At 46.9% G+C, this 27572-nt stretch overlaps 1 protein-coding gene across 3 annotated transcripts in view; it reads left to right on the forward strand.

Annotated features, from left to right (window-relative positions):
• The window catches only part of LOC149440988 (endogenous murine leukemia virus Env polyprotein from Emv-2 locus-like), a 48743-nt gene extending 21591 nt beyond the window's left edge, over positions 1-27152 (forward strand). The window contains exon 2 of one of the 3 annotated variants that reach the window (XM_089657897.1): positions 24039-27152. In XM_089657897.1, the coding sequence (XP_089514023.1) occupies positions 24565-25989 (1425 nt within the window). In that variant the 5' untranslated portion in view covers positions 24039-24564 and the 3' untranslated portion in view covers positions 25990-27152. The remainder of the gene's footprint in view (positions 1-24038) is intronic. The other 2 variants (XM_089657900.1, XM_089657898.1) reach the window with 2 other exon arrangements.
• Positions 27153-27572: the final 420 nt, after the last annotated feature.

A 27572-nucleotide genomic window follows, 5' to 3' on the forward strand; every position in this document is an offset into this window, starting at 1 on the left:
ACCTCAGAGAGAACAATGGCGTCGGGACCAGAGCAGTAGTTCTGACTCTGAGTCTCATTACCAGTCTCGTCCAAAATACAAGCGCAAGTATAGGAAAAGGGAGAATCAACAGAATGACTCCTCTGAGCGTATTGGACAAATAGAGGCACAGGTCAGCAAAATGGCTGAACAAATGGACAGGCTTGTCACTCAATTTCCATCCAATCCTTTTTTAGGAGCAGCTCCTGTGACCAACCAAGGGTCACAGAATTAACAGGCAACCAAGCCTTAAACCAACAGGGGAGGACACTGAGTCAAATGACAGGAGATGTGTGCCCCGTCCCTGACACGCCTACTAATGGAGAAGCTAGTTCTCAGGCAAAGGGGGACCAGTTGTTGGTTAGTAATGATTCTCCTGCTTTTCAGTGTCCATCCATTGCCCCTAATATAGTCGCGGCATCGGAAGTCGTCGGGATTGACAAGCCAGACGGAGCACCAACTTCTAGTTGTGCTTCTGTCTTGAGACAGTCCAAGAATCCCACCAGGGAGGATAAGGGTAATGTGTCCACCACATGCGGTGAGATAAGAGCCAGTCATATGTTATTGAAGGGCCCACAGATCTTCAACCACACTAATTTCATGTGTGAGCTGACTGAATCTGATGGGAGATATTATGCCACGGTGCAGGTGCAGGATGCCAGTGATCTTTCGATTGTCGGCTTAATAGACACTGGATCCCAAGCAACCATCATGTCACAGGAGCATTTTGACAAAGTGGCGAATGTCGTGCCCACCAAGCCAAGACTTAAAAGTTTTGACAGCTCATTGATTGGTGTAGGTGGAGACCCTTTACAAGTCATGGGTACCGCCTGGCTTAAATTGAAACTGGGTAATAAGGAACTGAGACACCCCATCATCATTGCCAGTATATCACAGCACCACATGATAATTGGGATGGACTTCCTAAAAAGGCTGAACACCATAGTTGACTGTGTGAACCAAGTACTATGGTCACAGGTAAATACCCCGATTAAATATGGGAAACTTAAAACTCCCCATTCCCGACAACACTGCCACCTGGTGGAAGAAAGGCCTGGATCATTAGAAATCCATTTCAGGAACAGCCAACTTCCTGATGTAACGGTTATCAAACCTGATGACTGTAACCCTATCAGAAGAGATGAGGAACACATTTTTAGAATTCCCCAAGATAAAATAAAAGATATTTCCCTCCAAGATGACATCCTTACGATATCTTTTCATCAGGAGGATAAACCAAGAAAAGGGGGAGATCACACCCAATTCTTGACAGGTATTGAAAGGGTTAACAGCGACTTGTTTATCCCCATCCGGATAAATGGTCTTAATAGGTCAAAATATGCCAAACTAGATTTGAGACAGGAACACAGCTTTGTAAGCCATGGGTTGATAAAACACCTGACCGAAATGGAAATGATCCGTTTCTCCACACCTCAGCGTCATTGGATTTCAGACTCCCTTGATGACTCTGATGATCACAATTCAATGGCTAGGTGTCTCTTAAACGTCACTGTAGGAAACAAAACAGCCGCCCATGTGTTCCTAGTCTTGGATAATTCCCAAACTAAAATTTATTTTGGCAACGATATATTACATCGCTTTGCAATGCAAGTCGACCTAATTAATGACTGTTTATGGAGTCGACTAAAGGGGGACCCCGAAAAATACCAAAATCTGGACTTAGCTTTAAAATCCCAGCAACAGATGCCTTATGCTGTTGAAGTCCAGGTAGCCCAAAAGATTACAATTCCTAAGGGCATAAATAATTTCATACTCCCCATCCAAGTTAAAAAGGGACATAGACTGAAGGGGTCAGATGCATTAGTATGCCTCTCCCATAAAATGCAGGGGGAGGGACTGAACATTACACACACGCCCCTAGTCAACACACATCAATCCCCGATGTACATTTACGTACATAATCTGTCCAATCAGGACATCGTCTTACCCAAAGAGACCCTTATTGGTCTAGCGGTAGAGACTGAATATTACACCTTTGGGGTCACTAACCAGGTGATTGGACTCATCCCCGATGAATATTTGTCGGAGGAACAATTAATTGAACAAACATTCCATTCACTACCAGAGGGTATTTTCACCATAGAGTCCATTTATCCATTCGATTCTAAAGATGGCACCTGTCGAATCGAAGAGACATCAATTGTCTTTGATCACCCAATCAAAGAACAAGAGTACCCCAAAGAACCTGGATGGCAGGAGAACACACACACACATCACATACCCAATGACCTCACCACGAAACTTGAAGAGGCATATGAGATAGGTCAGCCGGAAAGCTTTCCTGGATTCAAGGAGTTAGTGGAAGAGATGGTGGCCCTCGCCGACGCGTGTGCCAGTGATCTCGACCGACAATTGCTCCGAGAGCTTCTCCTTGAATTCCAAGAGATCTTTGCCAAGGATTCTTACGATTGTGGGACTACTGACCTACACATCGCTAGGATCCAAACAGATCCAGATGCCCCACCAGTATTCGTAAGACAGTATAGGTTACCATTAGCTTCCTATGAATCTCTAGCTGAGATTATCAGGAAGTTACATGAAAGGGGTATAATTAGGCCCATCCACAGCTCCTACAACCACCCGATCCTGGGTATTTTAAAACCCAATGGACAATGGCGTTTATGCGCTGATCTCCGTCAGCTGAACAAACGTGTGTACATGTCAGGATGGCCGGTCCCATACATAGACCAGTGTCTCGCCCAGCTCCAAGGATCCCAAGTTTTCACAGCTTTGGATTGTGCACAGGGGTATTGGACCATAAAGGTGAGTGAGGAAGACCAATACAAACTGGCCTTCAGTTTTGGGAATCGACAATATTGTTGGGTACGAATGCCTTTCGGATTCATAAATTCCGGACATGAATTTGCTGTGTTCATGCACAAGGCCATGCCAGACGCCTTCGAAAGGGGGACGTTGGCATATGTGGACGATATCCTGATCAAAAGTACTGATATGGCCAAACACATTACAGAACTTCGGCATGTCCTGGGCCAATTAAAAGCAGCAGGAGTAAAACTGTCCTTACAAAAAGCCCAGTGGTGTCGCACGAAGGTAAACTTCCTAGGCCATGAAGTTACTGCTGAAGGTTTGAACCCACAAAAGAAGAAAGTTGAGGCGGTTCTGAACTGTAAAGTCCCTACTAACCTTAAAGAATTGAGATCATTCCTAGGTATGGTAAACTACTCGCGTAAGTTTATTGATAATTACGCCGAGATAAGCAAGCCACTGCTTCACCTACTGAAGAAGGATGTCGAATGGTCGTGGGGTAAGAAACAGGAGGACGCCATGAAGGAATTAAAGGAACGTCTCACACAAGCTCCGTGTCTCGGATATCCCGAAGGGGGTAAAAATTTCTATCTAGAGACAGGGTTTACGCAGGTAAGTATGAGTTCTGTTCTTTACCAGAAACGTGATGATGTCAGTAAGGTGATTGCCTATGCCAGTAAAACTTTGTCCCCGGTTGAAGTAAGGTTCAGTGACTGTGAAAAAGCTCTATTGTCCACCGTGTGGGCATTACAGAATTTTCGCAGTTACATTCAGGGAGAGAGAATCATTGTTGAAACGGCACACCAGCCTTTACAGTATTTAAAGAGTGAACGTATCAAGGGAGGAAATGTGTCTAATAGCCGCATCACTGCTTGGACTTTGTCTTTGCAAGGGTGGCCTCTTGAAATTCGGTACAAACAGAACAAGGAAAGTCCAGTAGCCCAGGGCCTAGCCGAGCTCCATGATTGTTCCGCAACTACGCCTGCTATGGAGGCCCCGGACACTGACTTTCTGGAAGAACAACTGTTCTCTCCCTACAAGGTTTACGATGAAGAATACTGTAAACAGCTGCCGTGTGTATATGTGGATGGTTATGCTTTTCATCACAAGGATGGGGAACAGCTCCAACTAGTGGCAGGTATTGGAATCGTTTGGACCCAAGGTGTCACCCCAATTTCTGTGGGATACAAACTTGGACCAAAAAGCAGTCAGGTTGCTGAACTTACTGCAATTCTTAGAGCAGTTGAGATGGCTATAGAGTTCAACATCAGAGAGTGTGCCATCATAACCGATTCCAATTATGTCAGGAATAGTTTTGTGGAGTATTTTCCTAGGTGGAAGCGAAACAACATGAACAAGAGTAATCACAAACCCGTGAAACATGGTAAACTCTTTTGTCACATTGATGAACTGGTAAGGTCCAATGATCTCACTCTGCACTTCAAGAAGACCAAGGGCCACTCCAAGGTTCTCGGTGCCGAGAAAGAAGGGAACGATCTGGCCGATTCTCTAGCCAAGGAAGGGGCAATCACCGGTGAATTGTTAGACATTGACCAATTTTTAGGTACCGTACAGGTTGAAGCTGTCACCAGGCAACAGGCCAGAACAGCTGGTGATCCGAATGCATTACAGTGGAGTCACGATTCTCCTAGTGAGGATTTAATTACTGCCCAAAAAGAAGACCCAATAATTGGCTTGTTTTATAGTCATATAGAAGATCCCAACCAAAATCCCATAAATAAGGAAGTATGTAGTGGGAAGGAGGATTTACGTATCTTAATGAAATCCAAATCCCAATTCTCTTTATACCAGGGATTGTTGATACGAACCTCAAAGGGTGGCGTACAACAATGGGTCGTCCCACTTAAATTTAGAGGTTTGATGCTACAGCATGCCCATGATGCTCCCACTTCCGGTCATCGTGGAGAGAAGATCACGTATGAGATCCTGCGGGATTATGCCTACTGGCCTCATATGTTGCGTGATGTGAAGGAGTACTGCCAAGGTTGCCTAATATGTCCCCAATTTCAACCTACCAAGCCAACTCACAGAGCACCTCTCCAGAAGAGGGGGATATGTATGCCTTGGTCAGACCTTCAGATGGATTTTATTGGGCCAGTAACAAAATCTTCCCGAGGAAATCGGTATATGTTAACAGTTACATGTTTATTCACCAAGTATGTCGAATGTATACCAGCACCAAATAATAGCTCCGAGACATGTGCTGCATTGCTAATAAATCATGTATTTTCTCGTTTTGGTTTACCTCAGAGGATAGAGTCTGATAGAGGATCGCACTTCACTAGCGAAGTGATGGCCAAATTGTGGAAAATTTTGGGGGTTAAAAGGAAATTGCATATCGCCTATCGGCCAGCCTCTAGTGGTGGTGTAGAACGATACAATCAGACCATCGTTAATGTCCTTAAGAAATTTGTTAAGGAAACAGGCAAAGATTGGGATGTCAAGCTCCCGCTGGTCCTGATGGCGTTGAGGGCTACTCCGAATACAGTTACAAAAATGTCATCTTTTGAACTGATGACAGGTAGACGGATGGTACTGCCCCAGCACTTATTGTATCGCACTACAGATCAAAATTTGATCAATGCTACCACCACACACCAGTACATAGAGGATTTACGTAAACATCTGCAATATGCTGTTGCCTTTGCCCAGCGAAATTTGGAAAGAGCTGCAACTAGTGCTAAGACATACTATGATCTCAAAACCTCCAAGAAGGAATATGAGATTGGTGACAAGGTCTATCTATACAACTTTGCAAGAGACCAGATCAAGGAACGGAAATTCCTTCCATCTTGGAAAGGTCCGTTCTCTATCATTGATAAAATCTCTCCGGTCGCATATAAATTGCAGGTTACCCGGTATGGTGAAATCAGTGATAGATGGGTGCACATCAACCAATTACATGCTTGCCATCCGAAGTCTCAATTGCAGTTGTTGGAAGACTGAACCCACCAATTCCTATCTGGAGATATTGAGATCATTATTAAATTTCCTTTAAACATATAATTCATCTTTTGCCTTACAGGATCCAGTAACATAATTTTATGTATATCCCATACTTAAACTGTTCATTTTTATAATTTAGAAAGGAAGGCCCAGACAATGACCAGACCAGCGATCGGAGGTGTCGATGACCGGACCCTAGAAGGAAGCTATGACGTCCTGTGGGAAAGACTAGATGACAAAAGTCGATCCGGAAATGACAACCTGACGTTCCAGGCCACCAAGGGCCAGTTCAGAAGAAGAAACCCGCCGATGAGACCATCCCAAGGACCCGTCGTGCGGAAGATCCTATGGACCCTGATGTGGATGTGGACGACCAGCCAGGCCAGCCTCATCGCAAGACCCGGGCCGTCGTCAGGAATACTCATCCAGGAAGCACCAGGATTCATCTTAACTGATAAACACATCATTACCCAGAAGGTCTGCGTTAGCGTCGATCCAAAGACTTCTACGGAGAAACGCTACCAACCACAAAGCATCCAATCCCCAGAAATTAAGGAGTGGTACCATATGCACATCAGTACAGCACAGGCTCGAGTTAAGGAGATCCTAATCCAAGCTCGCAAGCCCTTTGTCCCGGTAACCACCGCTCAGGAGAAAAGACCAAAGAGATTCATCGGAGCGTTAATTGCCGGACTCATATTCACAGTCTTAGGAACCGTGGTCTCCACCACCATGTCGGCCGCTAATTCTGTCTCAGTAAAGACTCTCGCCACCGAAATTGAACATTTACAGATGAGCATCAAAGCAATTCACCACGAACTGGAACTGCAGAAAGCAGGGTTGATAGACTTGCTTGCTGTCATCAACGATACCGTAGTAACTGTCAACATGCATTCAGAACTGATTGCCCGTTCCATAGATTTGCATCAGACTCACGAACTGTTCAAGAGAGAGCTACTGTTCATTCAGGAACCCATATTTTTCCACACCTTGGCCTTCCTGAATGAGATACAAAGCGGCATGAATGACCTTTCTCATGGATACATTCCACTATATTTTGTGTCCACTGAGATGGTCAAGAACTTACTCCAGCGGGTCAATGGGGATGGAGTGGAAGACTTCCAAGTTAACCTAGCCTTCGAGATGGGAAGTGCAATGCCCCTCTACATCAATCCAGATGATCTCGAAGTATGTTTCCTGTTGGCCATACCCTATGTCTCCTCTAAAAACGTGTTTCAAATAAAGACAATTCACAATGTGGGAACATGGAAAGGGAACATTCACATCAAGATAAAGACTCCTGATCTGATCACCTACCAGCCATGGGTACCAGATCTGTACGCCATCCCTATACTGGATGAATGCACCCGATTCAAAGACATTAATTACCAATGTAACGGAAATCCATTTGTATACGATGCTACCCATGCATTATGCGGACTCGAGTATAATAAACACGGTTCTGAGAGATGTGAGGTCCAAATGAGAAAAGCTACTGACCCATCAGAAGTGCAAGCAATACTCGTGAAAGATGAATGGTTTGTTAGCACGGCGTTAAAAAATATGAGCATATTCTACGAAAAACAAATAATGAGCCGAGTGATAGCGTTACCCGCTTCAGTGTCCATCATTAAAGTACCATCCAATTCGAGAATAACCATCGGGAAAACCACACTTTATCCAATTGGAAATGAGGTATGGGAAGGGGAGATTGAAAGTGTTGATGCCTTTCAACATCAAGAAATACCCATGAACCCAGACCTGAAATTCCTATTAGAACACAAGCCCAATCACACCATCCAGATGACGATCAAGAAAGACAACCTATCGGTTGAAAACTTTGATTTCTCCGAAGAAGACCATGTCCTGTTGGATAGTCGATCCCACCCTATCCCAACGGACATCATTGTTTTCAGTTTTATTGGACTGGCAATAATATGGTTAACCTTCCTCACCATACGAGTTATGAAAATCTCACAAAGACTTAACCAACAGATACCTACTGTGCTGAGACTTGTCACCGGAGAAGACGAACGATCACTCTAACCCAAAAGTCCCACTCATGTTTTTCGATACAGACACCCCTCTACGCGTGCCTATACCCCAAAAACAAAGGGGGATTTTGTTGTGGGCTTTTGAATCATGTCTCAAAAATATGACTTTTATCAAGACATAATAGTATATGGCAAACAGCTCAGCATAGCCGAATGTTAAGAGTTAATTTTGTCTTGGTTGAACCACCAAGAATTCTAGTTAAAGAACTGGAGAGAATGGGTGAAGGGATTGTTTTTCTTTCCTCCTAGAGACAATACTATTTTAAAGTTCTACAGGTGATCAAACACCATTATTCAGACTTCAATAAGCAGGTAAACATATACAAGGTCTGGACAGGACAATAGAGGAACCAAACTGATTGTCTGAGAGCTTACCCAAACCTTGTAGAGTGTGATGAACCAACAGACCTCTGAAACTATTACCATATACTATTGTTCACCAAGGGTGAAAGCAGTAACAATTGTTTACCATGAGCCCAATACAAGGGCCATGCAAATAGAGAGTTTTTTCCCTACACAGAGAAAAATGTTGATTCTGAAACAAAGGGGTGAAATTCAGGACATTTAAGTCTAAAAGTTCACTGTATATCATTACAAAAATGTATTACAAAAACAGATTATAAATAAGATGTCATAGACTTTAAACACTACTAAATACTCAGCAATGGGAACTATATATCACTAACTTGAGTATTGAGATGATGGGAAGTAAGATGTATTATAAACTAGCATTAGTTACATGTCTTATCAGGAAACAAACAGGATGGTACTTCAAGGAGGAATAACCGAATATACACCTATATTCCATGGTCCCTATTTAGAATAATATAGGTATGATCACTGCTATATCTGGAAAGTGCTGTATATTTTATTCCTGAAATTACCTAAAGATTCCACCCAAGATATGAGTCATATCAAATACTCACATTGTTCTGTGATACATGACCGCCACCTGGCGGGCAGGTGAGAAATAGCTTATGTACACACATTTCTCAACTAGCCAATCAGGAAGCCTGGTGGGAAGGTATCTTAGAACAATGGACTAGTGGATATAAAAAGCCCATGTGCTGTAACAAAAAAAAAAACCTCATGAAAAGAAGAAAAACCCTCATAAAGACCTCATGGAAAGACCTGACATCTGAAGAAGATCTCTGCTGAAATAACTACTCTTCCATCTTTTCAAACTTCCTAAACTTTAAACCTCTAAACTTATAACTTCCTACATTCTCCCCTATTGAATCTATCACTTGCCTATATATCAGTCTAAAGGCGTTCCACTGCCAGCTAAATCCACGGGAGAGTTGCCTAGTCTGACGTCCGGGTGTGGTGAGATGTTTATTTGATTTGTATTAATTATTTCCTCTGTTGTGTAGAATCATAAAATTACCGTAGTGTATTACAACAATATTGGATAGTTAGATATATGTAGTCAGATACTGTGTTACTGTTAAAAATTGTTTATTGCCATATTATAAATTTTTCCATATTTCATAATTTATTGAATATTAATAACCAGAGTATCATATATCAAGGGCTTACTTCTTGCAAGCCTATGGCCACGGCATGTAAGAATATAACCTTTGAGATATTCGAAATTATTAATTATTAATAAATTTAATAAATAATCATATCATAAAAAATTTGTGATTGATGTAATTAGTTAGAAACTTGATTAGTGTGTCTTACATTGGTAGGATATATCTTTGATTGTGTGTACCAATATTCATTTATCACCAGTCTTTTGTGTTTTGTGTTAATATATATATAATTTTTGTACATAAATAAATTTTTATATTTATCTATTATAAGGCAAATTTTGTGTGTATGGTACGAAATCATATTGGCTAAAAGAATTCAAGGTATAATAATAAGTGGTGATCAAATTATCAAGGTGTCCAAATTATTGGTTTACTAAATATTTGCCGTATTTTAACGGCTGGAGGCACTGTAATATTTCATCTAAGGGAAAGGGACACGCCCTTTATAAATAATATATATCCTTACATAAACCACCACAACACACCCATCCTCTGCGGAGCTTCAGTTGGCGGACAGATGGTCGTACGTTTTCCTGCAAAATGTCTTCATAAACTCTGGAATTCATTTTCCCATCAATGACAACAATCCGTCCAGGCCCTGAGGCAGCAAAGCAGCCCCAAACCATGATGCTCCCTCCGCCATGTTTTACAGTGGGGATGAGGTTTTGATGTTGGTGTGCTGTGCCTTTTTTTATCCACACATAGTGTTGTGTGTTCTTCCCAAACAACTCAATCTTGGTTTCATCTGTCCACAGTATATTTTGCCAGTAGTGCTGTGGAACATCCAGGTGCTCTTTTGCAAACTTCAAACGTGCTGCAATATTCTTTTTGGACAGCAATGGCTTCCTCCATGGTGTCCTCCCATGTACTCCATTCTTGTTTAATGTTTTCCTTATTGTAGATGTGTCAACAAAAATGTTAGCATGTGCCAGAGATTTCTGTAGGTCTTTAGCTGACACTCTGGGATTCTTCTTTACCTCATGCAGCATTCTGCGCTGTGCTCTTGCAGTCATTTTTACAGGATGACCACGCCTAGGGAGAGTAGCAACAGCGCTAAACTTTCTCCATTTGTAGACAGTCTGTCTTACCATGGACACATGAACATCAAGGCTTTTGGAGATACTTTTGTAACCCTTTCCAGCTTCATGCAAGTCAACAATTCTTGATCGTAGGTCTTCTGAGAGCTCTTTTCTGCGAGGCATAGTTCACATCAGACAGTGCTTCTTTAAACCAGTAAACCCAAAACAGGTGTGTGTTTTTTAAGGGCAGGACAGCTGTCAGCAACACATCCAATATCATCACACTGATTGGAGTCAAGGTTGGCTCACTCCTGGCTCCAATTAGCTCTGGGAGAAGTCATTAAGCTAGGGCCTCACATACTTTTTCCTCCCTGCACTGTGAATGTTTACATGTTATGTGCAATTAAACCATGGCAACATCTAATGTTTGTGTAGTATTATGTTCAGCAGACTGTGTTCTTCTATTGTTGTGACTTAGATGACGTTCAGAGCACATTTTATGCCCAATTCATGCAAAACTCCACGTAATCCCAAGGGGTTCACATACTTTTTCTTGCAACTGTATATACACTCAGGGGAAATCCCCCCTCCCTGCATAATGACACAGGGCGGGGCAATCTACATTTAGTAACAAGAGACACACAGGTATTCAAACTGACAGTCCCATCAGGAGGGAGGGCTGCTGCAGACACCCCCCCACTAAGCTAATACACATAAGCACATACATCCCATAATAGTTTGCTCCCAAGCCAGACAAACAATAGAACAATGGGATGCAGCCACAGCACATTAAACAATCAACAACCCCCCACCCCACATACAGTATCTCCTAAGCATGTGTCAGGAATGGACTGGCCAGCAATGGTGGGACTCACCTGCCTTTTGATCTGCAGTACCAGGGCTGGCCAGCGGGTGCTCCCAGCAATCAGAGACTCAACCTTTCAGCCAGCTAACACCTGGAACTGATGATACTGGTGTATTTAAGGGATGGCCAGACTTGCAGACTCTGCCTTGGTGTTGTGTTTGTCCTGGGCCCTGTATCTGTCCTACATCCTGTTTCTGTTCCTTTGCTGACCCTGCCTGATCTGAACCGCTGCTGACTTCTCCTGCTCTGATCCCGGCTCGCTCCTGACCATCCCTCTGCCTGACCCTCTGTACCACGCTGCTTGCTACCTGTTCTGATCCCTGGCTTGTGACCCTGACCATCCCTCTGCCTGACCCTCTGTACTACGCTGCTAGCTACCTGCTGAACCTGGCCTGTGACCCCGACCCATCTCCGCTTGCTCCCCCTGTACCTACCTGCCCTATTGATATTGACCCGGCCTGCCTGACGACGCTTGCTTGTATGTACTGTTATCTGTGGGTGGTTGGTTTGGTTTGTTTGCACTGTGTTATGTTTTAGTATTGCACTGCGTTTATGTTTGTATGGTTAGTGTTAATAAATTATATTGTTTATCACATATCTGAAGTCTGCGTTTCCCTGCGTCAGTCACACACCTCTGGTCACACCTGGGAGCCCTGACATTACACCAAGGCCAATCCTGACCAGAAGTGGCTGCACAGGGAAGCCATCTTGGCTTGTTGCTGGGAAGGATGGATCTGGATGAGGTTGAGTATTTATCTCTGCTAGTGCTTGATGACAGAAAATATGCTTATCAGACTCTGAAGGAGTATCCCCGGGATGAACTGCTAGAATGTATACGGCTCGCTCATGTTCTAGTAGATCAGGGCACAGATTTCTCTATGGTGCAGCCATTGATTAAGGTTTGTGTTGAGTTGGTTTCATCTGGTTTCCCCGAATGCAGGGATGAATTTTTGCCACCATTTAGTGCAGACCAGGTAGAGTCCCTGGTGTAGTTATTAGAGGATGATGTGGGTTACTTTCTGGAGCGTTATTCCACATGTTCACCACAGGTACTAAGAGATTGTATAAACGCAGTGCAGTCTTTGGTCAGACAGGCTTTGTGTAAGCTCAGCTTTGTTCAACCCATACTGCAGACATGGACAGATTTGTTACACCCAGCCTCAGTCAGCTTACAAAAACCCAGTCCTGCTTCTAATCTATCTCCTCAAAGCTCTACTCCTGTATTCCCAACAGCTCCTCCAGTTACAGCCCAGTATACTTGGCTATCTACCGCATGTCAGTACCCTGTTCCCACTCGCTGCACCTATCCTGCCTTTAACCCTGTAAAAAAGCCCTCTGTAGCAACTGCTCCCTCTCCTGTTCCATCCTCCAGTTCTTCTCTGTCTCCAGCTGCTCCATTCGTTTGCAGACCTGCGTTTACTTGCAGTGCTCCAGTAGTTAAAACCAGAAAAAAGCAAAAATTCTTTCCAACCAATACCATCCTGCCAGTATCCAAACCGGTGAACCTGCCTTCCGTGGTTCAGCCTGAAGCCTCTACTCAGCCTGAAGTCTCTACTCAGCCTGATGCCTGTACGCAGCCTGATGCCTGTACGCAGCCTGATGCCTGTACGCAGCCTGATGCCTCTCTTCTGCCTGGAGCCTCTACTCAGCCTGAAGCCTCTACTCAGCCGGACGCCGGCATTCAGCCTGATGCCTCTACCCAGCATGATGAACTGATCCAGCCTGACGATCCTATTAGGCCAGTTGACTCGATGCCCGCTGTTGATCCAGATGATCCGGTACCTGATCCGGTGCCCGCTATCGTGCCAATTGACTCAGAGCCCGCTGTCGTACCTGGTGACTCGGTGCCCACTGCCTTGCCAGATGACGCGGTGCCCGCTGGCGAGCCAAATGACCTGATGCCTGGTGACCCGATGCCCGCTGTCGAGCCAGACGATCCAATGCCTGGTGACCCGGTGCCCGCTGTCAAGCCAGACAATCCAGTACCTGATGACCCGGTGCCCACTGTCGTGCCTGTTTACTCGGAGCCCACTGCCTTGCCAGATGACGCGGTGCCCGCTGTCGAGCCAAATGACCTGATGCCTGGTGACCCAGTGCCCGCTGTCATACCTGGTGACCCGATGCCCGCTGTCGAGCCAGACAATCCGGTACTTGATGACCTGGTGCCCACTGTCGTGCCTGTTGACTCGGAGCCCACTGCCTTGCCAGATGACGCGGTGCTCGCTGTCGAGCCAAATGACTTGATGCCTGGTGACCCGATGCCCGCTGTCCAGTCAGACGATCCAATGTCTGACCCAGTGCCCGCGGTCATACCAGTTGACTCGGAGCCCACTGCCTTGCCAGATGACGCGGTGCCCGCTGTCGAGCCAAATGACCTGATGCCTGGTGACCCGATGCCCGCTGCCCAGCCAGACGATCCAATGTCTGACCCAGTGCCAGCGGTCATGCCAGTTGACTCGGAGCCCACTGCCTTGCCAGATGACGCGGTGCCCGCTGTCGAGCTAAATGACCTGATGCCTGGTGACCCGATGCCTGCTGTCGAGCCAGACGATCCAATGTCTGACCCAGTGCCAGCGGTCATGCCAGTTGACTCGGAGCCCACTGTCGTGCCTGGTGACTCGGTGCCCGCCGCTCCGCCTGAGGGCCCGAGACCTGTCGCTCCGCCTGGGGGTCCGGCGCCCGCCGCTCCGCCTGGGGGTCCGGCGCCCGCCGCTCCGCCTGGGGGCCCGAGACCTGTCGCTCCGCCTGGGGGTCCGGCGCCCGCCGCTCCGCCTGGGGGTCCGGCGCCCGCCGCCCCGCCTGGGGGCCCGAGACCTGTCGCTCCGCCTGAGGGCCCGAGACCTGTCGCTCCACCTGGGGGTCCGGCGCCCGCCACTCCGCCTGAGGGCCCGAGACCTGTCGCTCCACCTGGGGGTCCGGCGCCCGCCGCTCCGCCTGAGGGCCCGAGACCTGTCGCTCCACCTGGGGGTCCGGCGCCCACCGCTCCACCTGAGGGCCCGAGACCTGTCGCTCCACCTGGGGGTCCGGCGCCCGCCGCTCCGCCTGGGGGCCCGATGCCTGTCGCCCCGCCTGGGGGCCCGGCGCCTGCCGCTCCGCCTGGGGGCCCGGCGCCTGTCGCCCCGCCTGGGGGCACGGCGCCTGCCGCTCCGCCCGGGGGCCCGGTGCCTGCCGCTCCGCCCGGGGGCCCGGTGCCTGCCGCTCCGCCCGGGGGCCCGGTGCCTGCCGCTCCGCCTGGTGGCCCGCTGCCTGCTGCTTCGCCTGGTAATCCGATGTGCCTCTGCCCGGAGTCCTGCCCGATGTGCCTCTGCCCGGAGTCCTGCCCGATGTGCCTCTGCCCGGAGTCCTGCCCGATGTGCCTCTGCCCGGAGTCCTGCCCGATGTGCCTCTGCCCGGAGTCCTGCCCGATGTGCCTCTGCCCGGAGTCCTGCCCGATGTGCCTCTGCCCGGAGTCCCTCTGCCCGATGTGCCTCTGCCCGGAGTCCCTCTGCCCGATGTGCCTCTGCCCGGAGTCCTGCCCGATGTGCCTCTGCCCGGAGTCCTGCCCGATGTGCCTCTGCCCGGAGTCCTGCCCGATGTGCCTCTGCCCGGAGTCCTGCCCGATGTGCCTCTGCCCGGAGTCCTGCCCGATGTGCCTCTGCCCCGAGTCCTGCCCGATGTGCCTCTGCCCGGTGTGCCTCTGCCCGATGTGCCTCTGCCCGGTGTGCCTCTGCCCGGTGTGCCTCTGCCCGATGTGCCTCTGCCCGATGTGCCTCTGCCCAGAGTCCAGCCCGATGTGCCTCTGCCCGGAGTCCAGCCCGGTGTGCCTCTGCCCGGAGTCCAGCCCGGTGTGCCTCTGCCCGGAGTCCTGCCCGGTGTGCCAGTCTTTGATATCCCGCCAGTTACCAGACCCGAGCGGTGGAACATTTTGCCCAGCTAGGACTGTTTGGAGCGTCCTGAGGCCGCTCCTTGAGGGGGGGGTACTGTCAGGAATGGACTGGCCAGCAATGGTGGGACTCACCTGCCTTTTGATCTGCAGTACCAGGGCTGGCCAGCGGGTGCTCCCAGAAATCAGAGACTCAACCTTTCAGCCAGCTAACACCTGGAACTGATGATACTGGTGTATTTAAGGGATGGCCAGACTTGCAGACTCTGCCTTGGTGTTGTGTTTGTCCTGGGCCCTGTATCTGTCCTGCATCCTGTTTCTCTTCCTTTGCTGACCCTGCCTGATCTGAACCACTGCTGACTTCTCCTGCTCTGATCCCGGCTCGCTCCTGACCATCCCTCTGCCTGACCCTCTGTACCACGCTGCTTGCTACCTGTTCTGATCCCTGGCTTGTGACCCTGACCATCCCTCTGCCTGACCCTCTGTACTACGCTGCTAGCTACCTGCTGAACCTGGCCTGTGACCCCGAACCATCTCCGCTTGCTCCCCCTGTACCTACCTGCCCTATTGATATTGACCCGGCCTGCCTGACGACGCTTGCTTGTATGTACTGTTATCTGTGGGTGGTTGGTTTGGTTTGTTTGCACTGTGTTATGTTTTAGTATTGCACTGCGTTTATGTTTGTATGGTTAGTGTTAATAAATTATATTGTTTTATCACATATCTGAAGTCTGCGTTTCCCTGCGTCAGCCACACCTGGGAGCCCTGACATCATGTCTACACAGTCTGAGACACAGCCAACACAATATTAGAACCAATCACCATGTACCCCTAACAGGCAGAGGGTGATTTACACATAAGAGGGTTATTGATAGGGACAGGGGTCTCCCCACCTCTCCAAAGTGAGCTGGGTTCTATGGGCCCCCCACCCAAAGTGACTACCATCACACTGTTTGTTTCTGTAATTTGTGTAAAATGAGTTTGACAGCCCTCTCTCAATAATCCTTGTTCTTTGGTCTTAATGGTGGAGGGACCCCTTTCAGCTTAATAGCTTGAACTCCAGATAGACTGACCTTATGTATAAGATAAGATGAAGGACCACCAGGTCCATGCTGAGATGTAGAGACTACAAGTGATGACACTTACTGGAGTCTCTCCAGCCACACCTCTGTTTGCCAGTCCTAAGGCTACATTCATATGTCCACACACAGCCAAGGACTTCTGCTGGCAAGAATCTACTGATCATTCTAAATGCTGCATGTGCACACTGTCCACAATCATAATCAGAGAATATTTTAGAAGGATATTTACTTCTACCCCCACTGTTGGTTCTTCTGGTTACGCTGGGCACCAAGGATGGGGACACTCACCCTACACATGGGATTCTTTACTGTGTCATGTTCATCAATGCCCTGGGACATGGTGGAGGCTGCTTTCAGGGATAACTCAACCTTAAGGCAGATCTCCAACTTAGAGATGGCCATACACTGTGTACAGTACACTGAAAAATAAAATGGCCTCCACTTAACTCTCTCTGTCCCCGTGTCAATGCACACCTTGTCTGACACTTGTTGCATTAGGAGGGACATGCTTAGCCTTTGCTCACTCCACCCGTCCAGTTTATTTCTGTTACCTCACTCCCAGCAACAGAATGAGGTCCTGCCAGGCACCTAATATTAAACTGAATAATAAAATGGACTCCAGTTTACACTCTCTGTCCCCATGTCAATGCACACCTTGTCAGATACTTGCTGCATTAGAAGGGACTGAGTCCAGAATGTGGTTCAGCCATACACCTAGCACAAACTCCATGCATGTGTTTAATTAACTATTCCTCTTTCGTACCTGGTGGACATGATGGGGGCCTCTGCTGTGCTGATCGGCTCCCATTACTATGATAGACAGACCACTTTGGGGGGGGGGAGGGGGGACACCAGAAGTAACTCCCTCACTGCTAGGGGATACCCCATGTGTCACAGGAACTATGCTTCATGATAGGCTGCTTACCTTCTGTTACTCTTTGTAACCACATGCTGTACTCCTTCCTGCATTCATTCTTGCAGAGCTAACTTCATACCCTAATGTATTTTACTGACCCGAGTTGTAGACTATGGGTAGTGTGCCCAATACTTGCACACACCCCTTTGAATACCTTCAGACCAGACATGGAAACCTTTCAAAACTTCACTGAAAGGATTCAGGTATCCAACTCAAAGAAGGCAACAGTCTTTCAATATCTAAAACCCTAACCAGGCTTTGGCTGCCCCAGTATACCTGCACAGGTGAAGTCCATGCTTGGCACACTCCATAATGGCAGTGCTCAAGAAGCTGATGTCAGGCTAGGGCAGATTGAACTGGCCGTAGAGCTCAGGACCTCTCAGACTCATGGCATTTCTCTCTCTAAGACCAAGCAAGGCTCTGCTTGATGGCGACTCCTTGGATCCGGACCCCTGTCCCTTTTATAATGACACAGAACTGGTGGGTCAGACTCAAAAAGCTTGCAAATTCAGACCAAGAATGGCAGGAAAAATACATTAACTCCTTCCCTCCTGACTGGAGCAGCAAAATATCTAGCTAACAGTAGGTATCTTGCCTACAAGCTAACTCACATCGAAATTTGTGAACAAAATGGAACAGTGACCAAATGAAGAGTTAAAAAACAAAAAAGTCTTCTAAACTAAGTAACATCCTAAATTCCTTTATGTAATATTACTATCGTAACTGGGATAATGATAATGTTAGAAAAGTTGAAGTTAAATCGTTGCCTATGGACATTAAAAACGTATGCAGTTTGTCGCCGTTGCACGGGGCATGTGCAGTTTTAAAGCATGCAATGTTTGGTATCTATTTACTTGGCATACCATCATATTTTATATTTTACCAAATAATTGGACAATATATTGTGTTTTTGTGCATTAAAAGTAAAAAAAGTGTATTTTTTTTAAATTACGTTTGAAAAAACGCTGCGCGAGTACTATGTGACATACAAAAATTGCAGCACCCACAATTTTATTCACTAAGGTGTTTGCTTTCAAAAAATATATAATGTTTGGGGGTTTAAATTAATTTCCGAGCACGAAATACTGATTTTTTTTCATGCGAACAAAAAGTCAGAAAAGGCCTGATCTTCAGGTGGTTAGAAGAGGGAGTGATGTGTGGCATAAACCTTTAATTCTGGGCATAAAATGCACCCACCCCCCAAAAATGACCCCTTTTTGGAAAGTAGACAACCCAAACTATTTGCTGAGAGGCATGTTGAATCAATAGAATAGTTAATTTTTTTAACTCAAGTTTTTGGAAAATGACGAAAAAAAGTTTTTTTTTGTTTTTTTACACAAAATTGTCACTTAAATGATTTATTGCTCACACACGTCATGAGTATATGTGGAATTACTCCCCAAAATACATTCTGCTTCTCCTGAGTATGGGGGTACCACATGTGAGAGACGTTTTGGCAGTCTAGCCACGTACAGGACCCCAAAATCCAATAAGCACCTTCAGGCTTTTAAAGGGCTTTATTTCCTCTTTACACTTCCTCACTACCTATCACAGTTTCAGAGGCCCTGAAATGCCAAGATAGCACCAAACCCCCACCTCAAATGACCCCTTTTTGGAAATTAGACACTCCAAGGAATTTGATAAGAACCATGGTGAGTATTTTGCAGATCTCGTTTTTGGAAAATGAAGAAAAAAATCAAAAACATTTTTTCTTTTCTTTTTTTATATTTCAAAACCTTGTGAGAAAAAATGAGATCTGCAAAGTACTCACCATGCCTCTTTTTAAATTCCTGGGGGTGTCTACTTTCCAAAAAGGTCATTTGGCAGGGTTTGGTGCTATCCTGGCATTTCAGGGCCTTCGAAACTGTGATAGGTAGTGAGGAAGTGAAGTGAGGAAGTTACGCACCTTCAGGCTTTCACAGTGGTCATTGGATTTCAGGCTCCTGTATGTGGCTAAGCTCCCAAAAAGTCTCACACATGTGGTATCCCCATACTCGATAGAAGTAGCAGAATGCATTTTGGGGTGTAATTTCACATATACCCATTGTCATGGAAATTTTGTATTGTTGGTCGAACTTTAAATGTGTCATATATTCGTGTTATTCATATGTCTCTCGTGTGGCTTAATTAAAGCTCTGAAGGCTGCAATTGGGCCATGCGCATGTACAATGTATGTATTACAGTACTCAGCTTGGTAATGGATGAGATGGCAGATCTGCGCTTATAGACCGGCGTGTATACCACCACGGCATTCCATGCGAATGCTGCTGTCAGTAGACCGTGGGCCTGTATCCACATATCAGCAGCATAGTACCACGTGGGCTTCATAACGCAATGCGCAAGCGGTGTGAACTCCACGTGTAGGCTTATGCATATCTTACAACCCATTACTAATCTGAACTGTATCTTGGATGGATGTGTTTTAATAAAGATCGTATCGGGCCCATCCAGGTACAGACTGATATTTTTAGGAGATGCTGGTGCAGAGAGTTTACATACCAATAGAAGCTAGTAGGACAGGAAATATGACCTCAGATGGCTCATAGGGGGGAAGGGGAGGAAGTCTGCTGACCTCAGAAGACTCATGGGGGAGGACCAGTGATAGATAATAGGAAAGGCTATGCTCCAATTGGAATGTACATCCTCTGTATAGGTACTCCCCATTGCATTGTTCGGTGGGAGGGGATTGACTTTATTCATGTGGGGGGCATGTGTGTATTTTTAATAAAACAGAGAGCTGGGTCTAAAATCAGCCCTCATGTGGATTGCAACCATCCTAAGAGTGTCGTTTGATCATTCTAGGGTAACGGAGCTCCAATCACCTACATTTCAACAGAACCAAAGTATTTGGATGGGCAGGAATCGTGTAGTTTAGCTGCAGTCGTGGTAAGCGAGATTCGCACAGCTTTATGGGGGATTTCTGCGCATCCAACTGCGAGTACTCACGGTAAGGAGAAATTCGTTAAAGCGAATTTCCAAGACAGTTTGGCGAGCCTGGTGGATACTAACGCGTATTCTTGCGTAGCTAACCAAGAACGAGGGGGGAATAAACTATCATGAACTAGCAAAAAGTATGCCGGCACATTTCAGGTCTCTCTGCCATTAAGAGGATCGCTTTTTGCGTGTTCGTGTGGCTGATTTCGCTCTCTGTTAGCTAACAAGAAATACCGCTTAACAAGGACCTCGTTTTTTGTCCTAAACTCTTGATTTGTGGGTGAAAGACAAGGGTTTGTCTCTGCGGAGAGCAGCAGAGGGGTGGGTTTGGTTGGCTGGATTTGGTCAAGTTTAAAAATCTTCCAACCAAAAATTAAACGGGTATATGTTTTAGTGGGTAAAAGTTGTTGCATAGTGTTAGGTAAGTATTTGCGGGTTGTAGGTACTGTGGTGATTGCTCTACCCCCCTCCACGTGAGGTAATTATTACAGTGCTGAAAGGCTTAGGTTAATTGTTAACTGTTGTAAGATCTGTGTTATGTAGTCTGTACAATGTTTTGTGGTACTACCGCTCCCAGCAAGCATGCAGCAGGGGGTCCTTTCTGTTACATGTGCATGTTAGTGTGATATGTTGGTGTTTTATGTCTGTTCTGTGATCGTGCCAAATTGTGTTGTATGTGTGCTTCATATTGTTGTGTAATTGTCCAGTGTATGTTCTGTCCAAATGTCTGTTTTATGTAAGAGGCAATTTTGAGGCTAGAGTCTGCCGTGTGCTTCCCTGTGGGGGGCCATTCTAGTGTTACCATGTGCTTCCCTGTGGGGGGTCATTCTAGTAATGACCATGTGCTTTCCCTGTTGGTGGCCATTTTGTTGGCTACCATGTGCTTTCCCTGTTGGTGGCCATTTTGTTGACTACCATATGTGCAGTAATCTCTATGCAATGTGTATGCAGTTTTCTATATGCATTTGACCCATATTGTGTTTTTAATCCAAATTTTTTACAGTTTCATTTGTTTGCTTTTAGCTTTAAATTTGCGTATTGCCAGCCAATTTAAAGTGTGTTAAGCGAGTTTTCCCTTCACGTGTTCCACATTTAGTGAGCGCGGTGAAGTCTGGGTTTTTGCACATAGATTTCTTGTATAGTGATTATGTTTTTCTTGTGTTTTTCCTGTTAAAAGTAGTTCCTTATTGTAAAGCGGGTTTGTTTTAAGCTGCTGTGTCGCGTGTTTCACGTCCAGCAGACTTTTTGTGTAAACGGTTCTAGGTGGTTGCAGTGAAGATTGCGTGTGTAGCGCAGATCGTTTAGCGGTGTTGGTATGAGTGATTTTTGCGTCAGCAACAAGGTTACTTTTGCCGCAGTTTTTCGGTTTACCTCTGTGTAATTGTTTTACTGTGAAACGTCCCGTGTTTTTCATAAGGATCCACTTTGTCCTTTTTAACAGTTTTTCAGGTTGAAAAGGGTTTTTTTCTGTGTGTATTAGGAAAGTTTTTTTCTTTACACAAATTTCCTAAAGGTCAGTTAGCAGGTTTCTGCCCAACCAGTGACCCCTAAGTAACATCCAAGAACCCCTCTTTTTGTTTTGACTTGTGTTAGCTACTGTGTGCAGGGAGAGAAAAGCCACTTTCATCATTGTGCGGTGTGGCCTGCCAAACACAGTGGGTGATGAGAGCCACATAAATTACGCTGTGTGAGTGGGCGGTCCAGGGAAATCCTGGTTACCACAAACACTTCGGGTGGTCAGGATCACATAAATTACGCTGTGGGAGTGGGAGGTGTGCTCTCAGTCTGACCGCCACTTGATGCGCTTCGGGTGATCGATAAGTATCACATAAATTACGCTGTGCTGGGAAAGTGGTGGAATCAGGCCTCTCGGTAGGATCCCACCGAGTGCTCCAGGGGGTAAACAGGTACCCGGACGCGGGATATATACCAGTGACTAGTCACGATGGGCAGTAGTCAGTCCATGAAGAGAGAGGGGGAACCAGCCCTCTTCAGGGTAAGGACAGCTGCACAACTGATGAAGGTGAGTTTGGGGGGGAAGTCTACAGAACCCCTCAAAAGGTGGAATAAATGGTCGAAGGGTACCAGATGGGAAATTCCCCGGGAAGGTACATTTGACGCATGGAGGTGGGAAAAATTCATCTCTGAATTTGAACCACGGATGCAGGCGTCAGAACTAGAGATCGCACAGCTATGGCTTCACAGGTCAATCCAATTAGGGAAGCAGGGCATACATAAACTGGTGTCTGTCCGGAAGAACCAGGTGATGTATACCTGGCCTCCAGAGGGAATAAAACAGGAGGATCCGGTGTCAGAGGTGGAGGAAGCTCTTTCAGGGCTGACTCTACTAAGGCAGGCAGGATCAGGGCCTGCTGGGGTTCCCCAACAACCAACAGTGGCTGAGATAAGTATAACTGCACCTGTCTCTTCTTATAGTGGCGTCACTCTTGACGTACCTTCCGTGTCTTCTGTATCTATGCCTCAGCCTCTGCCTCTACCTCTCCCTTCTCCCTGCTTCACCCCAGCTCCTTCTGTTTCCAACTATGAAGCCTTCTCAACAACCGATTTGCAGACTATCTGTGAATCAAGGGGAATAGACACCCGGTTAAGAAACAGGGCGGATTGCATCAAAGCGCTACGAACCACTGATCAGACCCCTGCCCCCCAGCTATACCCTGATCTGAGGGACCTCAAACCTGAAGGTGCAGTAAGCGAGGTGGTTAATCTAAGCCCACCGATGAAGCTGGGCCAGCCCTTGCACTCTTCCCGGACCGAGGCCTATCCAGTCAGAGTGCAGCAATTTGAAGGTCCTCCCAATGCACGGGGGGAACGGACTTTAGGGGAACGGGTAGTTTGGCATGTCCCCTTCACCCCGGCAGAGATCCGCACTATTCTGGCTGAGCTCCCGGACTATCGAGTCAATCCGAGAGGATTTGCTCGAATGTTTGGACAAAACCAGTTCAGCTATGGTATGAGCGGGTCAGATTGTGCACAGATCCTACGGGCAAAGGTGGGCATGGAAGTGGCCAGTACAGTGATTGCAGGGTGCTCTATAACCACGCATGAGGAGATGACTTCAGGGGGCAAAGAGTTCTGTACACAGCTAAAGGCAAAGCTTCCAGAAATGTATGGTGCTACCTCTACTACGGACATGATGAAGCTCACCCAGGGTCCTAATGAGGAAAGCGCCTGCTTCTGGCGCCGTCTCAAGCAGACGGCACTGGATGCGGATCTGGAAGCTGGACCTGATGCTCCAACTGAAGGGGTAAAGGTGACCGCGACGCACATTCTGTTGCGGGCCAAATTTTTGGAAGGCATCGATACTAAAATTCGGGAAAGGCTGGTTCTGGCCCGACCCGAATATAATGAGATGTCTATCCCTGCTATCCTTTCCACTCTTGCGGCAATAGAGAGGGAAATGGATAGAAGAAAACAAGACAAGGCCAAAGTTCTTATGTCCCAGACCCCACACGAAAAACCAAGGGATCTGGGTCACAGGAAGGATAGGCCCCCACCCAGGTGCTTCCAGTGCCACCAAACGGGGCACATGAGGAGGAGCTGTCCCCAATTACCTAAAGGTCGGTGGCAGTTCATTCCTGATGAGTCCTCTGACCCTATGACCACCATGGTAAGTAACTCCTATGAATCCTCATAGGAAGTTGGCAAATCGGTGTCGGCCCAGATCCATCTTTTTCTAGAGGAATTAAAATATCCCCTCCCTTGCCTCACCGACACCAGTGCAGCAAGAACGGTCCTGCGAAAACAGGACATCCAAGGCAAGGTACCCCTCTCAGGGGAAAGCCCTCCTAACCCCTACTAACCTCACTATCAAACGATGCACTATTCTTAACCCAGCTTCTCTTCTTCCTGTGTCGGAAGATGAGAAGGGGGGGGAGGACAGCAATGACAGTGCTGAATTTTGCAACACGACTAACAATACTAACACCTCTTCTGCTAACATGTCTTCTTTGTCCACTATTAACCTCTCTTCCAAAGGACACGACTGCATTTCTTTGGTGGAACTGGAGTCAGCGGCAACACACCCCATATCACCCCGAGAGTAGCGGTAAGGTTGAACGTCTTCCGATACCCAAAAACCTTGGCCTGAGTGTCTCCCCATTGCCCCCTATTCCATCCGGAATGCCCCTCGGCAACCACATGGGCTGTCACCCTACGAGGTGTTGTTTGGGGGACCTCCCAAAACAGGGTTGTACTTTCCTCAACAGTTGTCGTCTTTGCATTCACAGCTTACAGGTTATGTGCAATCTCTGCAACGGGAGCTGCAGAAGATACACCATCGGGTTCGCGAATCGCTCCCCGATCCAAATACAATAACAGGTGTTCTTTCTATTGAGCCAGGTGATTGGGTCGTCCTAAAGAAACATCAAAGAACCGGACTCGAGCCACGGTTCACCGGACCATACCAAGTCCAGCTGACGACACCTACCTCACTCAAACTCGAGGGACGAGACAACTGGGTGCACGCAAGCCACTGCAAGAAGCTTTTCAGCTACACCAGAGAATGAGGGGTGTCATTTTCCTTTTTCTTTTTGTTTGTATGTCATACATGTGTGTGAACGGAGGAAAAGACGGCAGATACCCCAACCTTTTATTTAAAATGCACCTGCGTTTAGCCAGAACCGCCAATAAAACCAACTGTTGGGTATGCTCTAAGCCCCCGCCCAGTCATCACATGTCCGCAATGGCCGCTGTTCATGCCCTATATGACATCCGCGTCGGCATGAAAAAGCAAGGGACCCCTGGTCAGCCCCCACGTAGACATTTGTCGGTAGAACTTAATGACACATTTTTAGCAGGTAACATCAGTTTCAGCACCAATATTAGCTCTAGCTCTTGTAGGGCCCTCACCAGTCCATTATGGGTAACTGGGCAGCTAGGCAGCCCTCAGGTGTGCTTTAACATCAGCTTTGGCACAGGTAACAAGTTTGTTGGGACTACCACCTGGGAGGGAGGTATAACTGTCAATCTGACTAACCAGACTTCCTTTCTGAGTAACCACACTGACCGACCAGACCACGTGTGTTGGAAGGACGGATGTGATGTGCAGACTGAGGGAGCAATCCCCCAGTCTGTGCAACTGTTGCTCAGTGCCAGAGGCCGAACGAGGAACTCCTCCTGTTCTGCTCTGACAGGTCCATACTATTTTCTGTGTGGTTCGGCAGCCTATAGAACATTTCCCCAGAACGCGAAAGGTTCGTGTGCCCTCATAAAGCTAGTCCCCGCATGCTATGTAGTGATGGACCATGAAGAGTTGATGGTCCACAAGAAGGTAAGGATGGCAGGGAGAGTTCGCAGGGAACTGTTCTCTGAGGGCGACCAGGCATGGGCTTGGTTCCCCTCATGGACAGGATGGGGAATAGAACTTATGAAGCGCCTGAACAATTTTTCTGTCATCGTGGATAGTATGTTTAACGAGACCGTAGAGGCTGTCAGAGAAATTGCCCAAGAACAACGGCAGATGGGAATTTTAGTGCTTCAGGAGAAGATGGCCCTTGATTATCTTTTAGCCGCCAAAGGGGGGTTCTGTGAGTTCATCGGAGAGGATTGTTGTACTTGGATAGAAGACACCGATGACAAGGTCCAGGCCCATATGGACAAAGTTAGTGAACTACAGGGAAAAGCTAGAGCTATAGCTAGTGAGGGTTGGAATCCGTTCAAGGGTTTGGGAGGATTGGGAGATTTCCTGTTCTCCATCGGATCTTGGTTGAAGGAAGTGGGAGTGTATATCCTGATGCTTCTCTTTTTCATCTGCCTTTTATATGCCGCGGTGAGATGTTCCTGTTGCCTCATCGACCGTGTAAGCCAAGCTCGGGCAGACGACCACATCTCCATGCCCGCTCCTGGGATCCCACTCCAACCACTGATCGGAGGAAGACCTCACCAACCATCCACCTTCTCTACAGATTACGTCCTGGCTTCCCTCTAATTTATCTCTCTGAAGACCACATTCTCCAAGACCTTCAAGCAAGCTTCAAGCCTCATCATGGTTTGTGTCTGCGATTTGGAAAACTGTCTGGGTCGAGACCAGCCTTGTGTGGCCCCGTCTGCAGGGGCAATTTGAGAATCTATTGCTGGATCTCCCCAGACCACCGTGGGATCACAAGCTTTATTCATACCACAAGTCTGTTTGTGGTTTTTGCAAGAGCCTTCCTGTAGTGAAGGTTCCAACGCTCTTGAGGATCATCGCTTCAATCAAGCCTGTTTGCGTCGAGTCTGCGTCGGGTCTTGTTGTTTCAGGTACCCCGTGGAGCTTTATTCTCAGGGACAACTACAGGAACTCTTTGAAGTTTGAGACTACACCCATCAAGCTGAAGAAGATCAAGAAGGGACACGAGGAGAATATGATAAAACAGGAGGGAATGTCATGGAAATTTTGTATTGTTGGTCGAACTTTAAATGTGTCATATATTCGTGTTATTCATATGTCTCTCGTGTGGCTTAATTAAAGCTCTGAAGGCTGCAATTGGGCCATGCGCATGTACAATGTATGTATTACAGTACTCAGCTTGGTAATGGATGAGATGGCAGATCTGCGCTTATAGACCGGCGTGTATACCACCACGGCATTCCATGCGAATGCTGCTGTCAGTAGACCGTGGGCCTGTATCCACATATCAGCAGCATAGTACCACGTGGGCTTCATAACGCAATGCGCAAGCGGTGTGAACTCCACGTGTAGGCTTATGCATATCTTACAACCCATTACTAATCTGAACTGTATCTTGGATGGATGTGTTTTAATAAAGATCGTATCGGGCCCATCCAGGTACAGACTGATATTTTTAGGAGATGCTGGTGCAGAGAGTTTACATACCAATAGAAGCTAGTAGGACAGGAAATATGACCTCAGATGGCTCATAGGGGGGAAGGGGAGGAAGTCTGCTGACCTCAGAAGACTCATGGGGGAGGACCAGTGATAGATAATAGGAAAGGCTATGCTCCAATTGGAATGTACATCCTCTGTATAGGTACTCCCCATTGCATTGTTCGGTGGGAGGGGATTGACTTTATTCATGTGGGGGGCATGTGTGTATTTTTAATAAAACAGAGAGCTGGGTCTAAAATCAGCCCTCATGTGGATTGCAACCATCCTAAGAGTGTCGTTTGATCATTCTAGGGTAACGGAGCTCCAATCACCTACATTTCAACAGAACCAAAGTATTTGGATGGGCAGGAATCGTGTAGTTTAGCTGCAGTCGTGGTAAGCGAGATTCGCACAGCTTTATGGGGGATTTCTGCGCATCCAACTGCGAGTACTCACGGTAAGGAGAAATTCGTTAAAGCGAATTTCCAAGACACCATGGCTTGTGCAAGAAATATAATTTAAATGACAACTTTGTGTAAAAAAAAAAAATGTTTTTGTCATTTTCCAGAAACTTGTGGGAAAAAAATAAATCTTCCATGGACTCAATATGCCACTCAGCAGATAGCTTATAGTGCCTACTTTTCGAAAAGGGCTCATTTTGGGGTGTTTGTACTATCCTGGAATTTTAGCACCTCAAGAATTGT

This window comes from Staurois parvus, unplaced genomic scaffold, assembly GCF_062004578.1.
Source record: "Staurois parvus isolate SC_StPar_1 unplaced genomic scaffold, SC_StPar_1.0 ptg001039l, whole genome shotgun sequence".
NCBI classification, from domain to species: domain Eukaryota; kingdom Metazoa; phylum Chordata; class Amphibia; order Anura; family Ranidae; genus Staurois; species Staurois parvus.